This window comes from Syngnathus scovelli, unplaced genomic scaffold (genome assembly GCF_024217435.2).
Source record: "Syngnathus scovelli strain Florida unplaced genomic scaffold, RoL_Ssco_1.2 HiC_scaffold_36, whole genome shotgun sequence".
Classification (NCBI taxonomy): Eukaryota; Metazoa; Chordata; class Actinopteri; order Syngnathiformes; family Syngnathidae; genus Syngnathus; species Syngnathus scovelli.
Genome location: NW_026061455.1, coordinates 483,723 through 491,193, shown reverse-complemented (window position 1 = coordinate 491,193; position 7,471 = coordinate 483,723). Strand labels below are relative to the sequence as shown.

The following is a 7,471-nucleotide window of genomic DNA, read 5'->3' as shown; positions in this document are numbered from 1 at the left end:
TCAACAAAAAATAGAAACTTTCCCACTCTGATTAAAACGTCCTGTGTTCATCTACGTATTTTCGTTTTGCTGTGCATCTTTTCCCTGCCATTTCGAGAGCCCAATTGACACTCATAGTTTAAAGAAATGTGTTTGCCCATCCTACTTTGTGGAATTTCACCACATGCGCTTTTGACCAAAATACCAAATTGAACTCAAGTGAAGCCAACACGCACAACCCCCCCCCCCCCCCCCCCCCCACACACACACACACACACACACACACAAATGTTGATATGAACATAAAAGAGCCGCATGCGGTTCGGGAGTTGCGGCTTGGCCAAACCTGTACTATACCACTTTATTTGTATAAAATTTTCACAACAGCTGTCACACAAACAAAGCGGGAAAAACCGAAGACGTGCGTGTTCCGCCCACGCTGGATTTATTTGCACCTTTGAAAAGACACCGTATTGCCGCAGATGTGGCAAAGAGTACTTTTGGGCATCTGAGACGGAAGGATGTCCAAAGCATCACGTCACCTGCTCTGGTAGGCATGGTGGTGGGACGTTGAGGTCAACCGCTTTGGGGTTGGCTGAATCTTTGATCGCAGGATGCCACACACTTGAAGACAGAAGCAGAAAAGCAGAGCTAAATGCAAAATGTACTCACCGGTGACTCCAATTTTTTTCCCCCCTGAAGAAACAGCTGGACGGGTGGCCCCGGCTGGCCAGTGGGACTCTTGTTATTCTGACCCTTTTGAGTGCGCGTTTGGGGCAACAACCGTTTTTTGTGGCGCTCTCTTCTGGTTCAAAAGTGCCCTGCATGTGAATTTGCTTTTCCTGCCTTCTGATTGGATGAGCGCCGGTGTGACGCGGTGCCTCTGTCACCGTGGCGGGGGGTATACGTTGGCATCGGAGCGTCTGCCAACGTCTGAGACCGGCTGGCAGTGTATCGGAGGTGTCGAGTGCGGTGCCGCTGGAGCTCACTCACCAGCTGGTGTTAGGGCCACAGAATGAAGGCCAAGGAGAAGAATAGAAAGAGGAACAGAAACTTCTCCTCCAATTGTTTGATTTGTCTCTTCTGAGCTTCGATGAATTCTTTCAGCTCTTTGTTCCTCTAGGACGGACAAATGGAAAGTGGCATTCAAAAGCCAGTAAGCGTGCAAGTAAGTGCCGGGCTGGCTTTGGGCCCTTACCTGTTGCGCGCTGTGCAGCAGATCCATTCTCTCTTGGAGGATGCAAGCGTCGCGCTCCCTCAACTCGCACATCAGGGCTCGCTTCCATTGGTCCACGGCGCTCCTAAGCTCTTCTCTCTGATCCGCCGTCAGCACGTCATTCACGCCAGCGTGGCTGGCTTTTTCGCCGTCCGTGGCGGGGCAGTCCCGCTGCGGTAGCGCCTCGTACAACATGGCCTCCAGCTCCAGGATCCTCTGGGCCGCAATCCTCGTCCATCAGTGGTCCGGCGGGAGATTTGAGGGCGGCTTACCTTATGAGCCTGGTCCATGGAACACTTCCTGAAGTCCAACTCTTCATCCAGGTAGCCCTTCTGCTTGCAGAACATATCCTAGCACAGCTCAAGGTCAGAATTGTTGGGGCACATTGCCGGAGTTCCCCTTGGCTGATGTCGCGTGTCTGTCTACCTTCTCACTTTCAATGTCCAACATCTTCTGTTGAAGTGCTGACTTGGTCACTTTGATGTATTCTAACCACTGAGGAAAGGCTGCTGTCACATAAGCAGAATGCGAGAGCGTGCGTGGACGTGCGCGTTACCTTCTCGGCTAGGGTGAGAAGGGTCCTGGCGTGAATCACGACCACCTGCTCCTCGTTGGTGAGATTCTGCAAGAGCCCAAAGGCACAGCGTCAACAAGCTTCTTTCAGCGCAAAGCCTTCCAAAAGTCACATTTGAGCCGCCGAGTCTCGTGGAGTGCGAACATAAGGAGTTCGACATACACTTACGGCGTTATAGCCCAGGATGTCCAGCTTCTTCATCAGATCACTGATGACGATGTCCGGGGGAAAGGCGCAAGGAGCAATGTAAGGTGTTCTGGGACCTCGGGTTAAGGTTAGGGTTGCAAGGGACGCCTTACGTACGCTCACGCCCTCGGCCTCGCAGTAGATCTGCAAAGGGCTGAGGCCGTCTGGGAAACGGACTTGCAGAAACTTCAAGACGGGGGAGCGCCACTCCCTCTCCTGAAAGGCAGAGGCATGCATCCGTCCGTCCGTCCGTCCGTCCGTCCGTCACATCTCTGGCCTCAACACGCTTGTGCGAGTCTTCCCACCTCCAGCTCCAGGATGCGGAACTCAAGCAGTTCGTTTTGGTCTCGGATATCCTGGATGTGCTCTTTCAGACGCGCTTCTTCCGCCTCCATCCGCCTGACCTGAAAAGACAGTCAGACCTCATCTGCGGGGCTTCCCGACAGGTGTGACGCCAAGCGACTCCGCCCAGCGCCTTTCTTTCCGTCACCTTTTCGGCCAAATGCTGATTGCTCTGACGCAGCAGCTGCTTCTCCTCCACCCACTTGACATTCTAGAAGAGACAAACGCGTGGACAGCTTTGGAATGTTGTGTCATTTTCATCCACAAATTCTTTGGTTGACTGGAAAATGACATTTGCTTTTCTCCGCATTTTCCCAGCCACGTTCGGGGGGGGGGGGGGGTTGGTCCAGTAATGCCAGACGGATGAGTGACTGAAGAATGTAGCTATTTTGTCTGAGAAAAAGGTGTGCTCATTGATGAGCTTACCTGTCCTTGTTACTTCAGCGCTGACTCCAGATCTGCTACTCTGCTTTGATAGTGACCCATTTCTACCATCAGCTTTTCTCTGGTCTGAAAGGAGGAGGAGGGAGGCTCCTCCTCCTCCTTTCAGACCAGAGAACACCCGAGGCTGGGTGAGAACGGGGAGGCTGCGACCCGGCCGGGGGTTGCGGGAAGGGGCGCCACCTTGATCTCCTTCTCGGCGTCGTAGTCCCCTTCGCTGGTCTGGGCTAGCAGAGCGTAGGCTCGTTGCAGCGCTTGATATTCTTGCGTCAGCTGGCGGTAGCGAAGCTCCGCCTCTTCATGCACACACCAATGCAACACAGCACTAGTACCAGAATCAGTCAGACCGGCGACAAAGCACCCGCGACGCAAAGACGAGTCCGATTCCAGGCTGTTAGGGTTTTCAGGTTAGTTTGATCCTATGATTATGTTGGAATGTAGACTGTAATGATTAAATCAATCCTGTCTTGCCCTCACAATGTAATGATTAAATCAATCACGTCTGGCCCTCACAATGTAATAATTAAATCAATCACGTCTGGCCCTCACAATGCAGAGTCTGTTTCCCACAATAGTGTAAAACACCCCCTGCTCTGATCTTATCAGAGGCCGGGGGTTCACCAAACCTGTCCACTCCCACCCCCACTCTGTTCCTCCTAATAAATATGCCCTTGCAGGGAGGAGACTTTTAGACTTCATTCGATAATCGCTGTTCAGACAGCGACGAATGGACTCTCCACCTGCAGGTGTCTAAAAGAACTTGCTTGTCTCCTGTTTCGTTCTTGCAAAATAAGTTGGAGTGAGCAAATCTCTAACACAGGCTGAAGAGGAATGTTTGGTGCCAATACGCTGGCAGAAATGGCGGGCTACCTCTTCGGGTTCCGTGTCGGGGGTTCTGTCGGTGTGAAAAGACAAGGACGATCCGTCCGGGTCCACCAACACGTCTTCGTCGTAGCCGTAAAATGTTTCGATGACCTGCGGGCGCGGAAGCAAACATCTCTCTGAACAAACTGAAGCGACACCTCACGATGAATCGACGAGAGGAACGATAGCGAGAAAAAGGCCATTTCATCTTGCGCAACACCAAGCAGCCGCAAACAAACAGACTCACCTTGCAGGACCTCACGCTTTGTTCCTCCTCAGAGATTCTCGACGTCGGTATCGTAGCAGCAAATCTCTCTCCTGTCGACACAAATAATCCGCCTTTGAGATTCTTTGGATGCAAAGGGAACGAACGGCTCCGGCGCAGAAACAAACGCGACTCACAATGACATTTCTGACATGAGCTCCTGTCTCCAGAGCCTGAAAAACACGTCACCGGCGATGATTGGAGGGACGCTCGTCTTTTCCAAAAGTGACAACTACAGGGTGTGTCAGGGTTTTCCAGATTATCTTTATCGTATCATTGTGTTGCTTTGACTTTGACTGCGACCTGTAATAAATAATATTATTTATCCCTTATTTATCCCTATCGCTTATCCCTTCCTACACAAAGTCGTAAAACACCCCTTGCTATGTTTTGACTAGAGGTCAAGGGCTTCCTCTATTCAATCCACTCTTACACCCACCCTGTTTCTCTTAATTAAAATGCTCGTGCAGGAGCCGAGAGTCAGACTTCATTCGTACAACGGATGGACTCTTCACCTGCAGGTGTCCAAAAGAACTTACTTGTCTCCCGTGTGGTTCTTGCAAAATAAGTTGGAGCGAGCGCAACTCTAACAGGGTGCATTTTGCCACTAGCTGCCTACGGACAATGACGTCGCGCTCGCGGCTCATGGTTGACGGGCTGAGCAGCCGGGCAAGTCCGTCGTTTTCAGCGCACAGCGAGTGGCAAAGGCGCTGACAAAACGGGAGCTTTGAGCTGCTGAAAACGGCAAAACAAGTCTAAAGCGTGTTCAAACGCGTGCGCACAATGCTCCTGCTTGAAAGGTCGGAATTTAAGGGGCCAATTTTTTGGATGGCGGCCGCCGGCCAAGCTTTGGACGGAAAAGGTTTCCTGGCGACAGCGAGCGAGCGCGGCGCTGCCGTACGTGCACCGAGTCGCCTGCCTGAAGACCTTGGACAAGTCGTCGATGATGTGCCGCTGCTCCACAACTTGAAGGAACTCCATTTCACCGTCCTGCTGGCCGCAACCGCGGTCCAGGTCATTGAGCGAACTAGGCCTTCTCTGTGGAACACAAATGCAGTGGACTCTGTTGGCACGCCGCCGTTGTCCGCGTCGACTTACCAAGCTTGCCATCTCCTCGTTCTCCTGGGTGACAAAGCGCACTTTGTTTTCAAGGCGACACAGCACCAGCGAGAGTTCTTCATTCTTCCTGCTCAGGCGTTTGTTTTTGTACAGGAGTGGCAGAAACTGGCTTTCTGTTTCTCTCAGTCGCTTTAGCTGCAAGCATGAAGTGCGGGATGTGAAAGACGCACAACACGCGGGCCAGAACGTATCCATTCCTTTTGCATCGGTTTGAACGGAATCGTGGCTTTGGCTCCCAATAAAAGACATCTACCAGGCAACCGACTCGCCGCGCCGCTCAACTAATAAGCAAGCGCAATGGGTGCCTCGCTGGATGGCGCGCATCAAACGTAGCGCAAACCTTCAAGCGTGCCGTCAATAAATTACCAGTTCATTGCGCTCTTCAGAAAGCAGGGCGTTTCGATCCTCCAGTTTCCTGATGACTGCGCTGAGCTCAGCGATTTTCAGATGAAACCGTCGCGTGTCCCGATCCTCCTGAGACTGAAAACGCCCCGCAACACACACACACAAGCACTCGTTCAAAGTTCAAAACTGTTTTTGTGCTACCTTCCTCCAGCAACGAACTAAGTCATGCGTACTGCAAGTGTGTGATGAGGTGGCTTACGCAATGAAGAGGATTGCTAGTAGCGGCGTTGACCCCACTTCCAGGGTAGTTTAGGCCCGCCCTTTGGGAATCCCTCAGGGCAGCGATCTGCTGCTCGGCAGCCTGAGTCTGCAGCTGAAGGCGGTGGACGTGGCCGGCCCCAGGGCTTCATCCAAAACACTAACCGCTCTGTCTTTCAGCTTGATCTCATCCGTCTGGATGTACAAACGGGGAGCGCTCAGGCAGGCGGGCAAACTCATTTGCCAGAATTGTGACAAAAACAAAGAGAGCAACCGGCCAATTTTTTTCTTGAATCGACTAGAACACCTTTGCTGTGACAAAAGCGAAGCGAGCAACCGGACATTTTCTTCTTGTGAAATAGAATAGAATAGAATGCCTTAGGTGTCATTGCACTGCAGGTATACAACGAAATTGGGAACATAGCCACGCACCGCGCATCTGATCAGTCCTACCAGTCGGCGGATCTCCCTCTCGCAGTCTCTCTTGGTTCGGCTCAGCTCCTCCCGATGCTGGTGATGAGCCGATCGGAGCTCGGCCGCTCGGGACTGCCAGGCCTGCTGGGCCGCTGCCAGGGCTTCTTCCGCGCTCCTGGTGGAGGCGACACCGCTCGGTCTCCCGACACCGCCGCGTCTCCTCCACCTCCGCCAGCAAAGCGCCCCCCCTCCTCACCTGAGCAGACATTGCGCCACACCGGGCCGTTGAGACCGCAACGGAGCGCCGCGACGCTTACTGGGGACAAGCTACACAATACGGTAGCGGCCGCATCGAAGCCCGACGTGGCGTGCGGATAGTCAGACACGGATAGAGCGGATCACCTTGTCCATGGAGCCGTCCCTCAGGCTGAGGACCAAGGCATTCAGTCGCTGGATCTCTCCATCTTTGATTTTGATCACTCTCATCAGCTCCATTTCATGCTGCCGCAGTAATGTCTCCCTGGTAATGGCTAACTCTTTCTGCTTCTCCTCATGGAGTTTGCTTTTGAGTTCCGTACTCCATACTCCTGATGTTTTTGACGTCGTGGAAACGATCCTGAAATTTTCGACTGCGGTCTCGCTTCGCTATCCTGATGGCACGGTTCAAGTTGGCTCTCGCTGTCCTCAGTGTCTCCTTGTCGCCAGACTTGAAGGCAGAGTTCCGCGCTCGTAGCGTTTGACGTACCTCCTCAGTCATCCAGGGTCGTTGGTTGCCCCGGGTGATGATATTCTTAGTGGTGCTGACGTCCTCGGTGCATTTGTTGATGTAGGCTGACACAGTCATGGCACACGCATGTCTAATCTACATCGGGAAAACTGGGAGGGAGGGAGGCAGGCAGGGAGGCAGGCAGGGAGGCAGGCAGGGAGGCAGGCAGGGAGGCAGGCAGTGTCTGTCTGTTGAGGTTTTCACCTTGTTCTTCTCCTGCTGAAGTTCTAACTGGACGTCCATCAGTTTGGTTCTCAGCTCGTCATTGGCGGCCTGAAGGGCGTCCGTTCGCTCCGCCTTGGCCCGCCCTGCCGGAGCTCGTTTGGACATCTCTTACTCGAGTCTCGCCCGGTCGTCAGTCAGAGATCACAACATTTGTACCTGGAGAGCACAAACGCAGCGCTGTTTTCCACTGGCTTCGAACTCAACTTCAATCGGTACCGTAACTTACAACATCATAAACATAGAACTAGCTTGACTTATTCATTGAATAAATGCATTTGGTTCTTCAAAACTGCATCACGCAACATAGCGTGACCGAGACGGCCGTTATCCACCTGCGTGAAGTTATTTGGTGAAATGAATGAGATGTTTAAGACACCATCGTTCTGTCTCTATGTAGATGAAGGGAAATAATCGATTGCTGAAGGTCCAAAGGTGTTGTGATAAACAAATAAACATATTAGTGATTAGTGACATATT

The 7,471-nt window shown here is 52.5% G+C and overlaps 1 protein-coding gene and 1 pseudogene across 1 annotated transcript; both read right to left on the bottom strand.

Annotated features, from left to right (window-relative positions):
* Nucleotides 1-295: 295 nt before the first annotated feature.
* LOC125966489 (janus kinase and microtubule-interacting protein 3-like) lies at nucleotides 296-3,981 on the bottom strand (annotated as a pseudogene).
* A 1,662-nt stretch (nucleotides 3,982-5,643) lies between these two features.
* LOC137840028 (janus kinase and microtubule-interacting protein 2-like) lies at nucleotides 5,644-7,138 on the bottom strand. The gene is made up of 3 exons (XM_068649824.1): nucleotides 6,406-7,138; nucleotides 6,043-6,259; nucleotides 5,644-5,784 (listed from the first exon to the last, which is right to left on the bottom strand). Exons 1-3 carry the CDS (start codon nucleotides 6,496-6,498, stop codon nucleotides 5,777-5,779), a joined length of 318 nt encoding a protein of 105 aa, XP_068505925.1. The 5' UTR covers nucleotides 6,499-7,138; the 3' UTR covers nucleotides 5,644-5,776.
* Nucleotides 7,139-7,471: the final 333 nt, after the last annotated feature.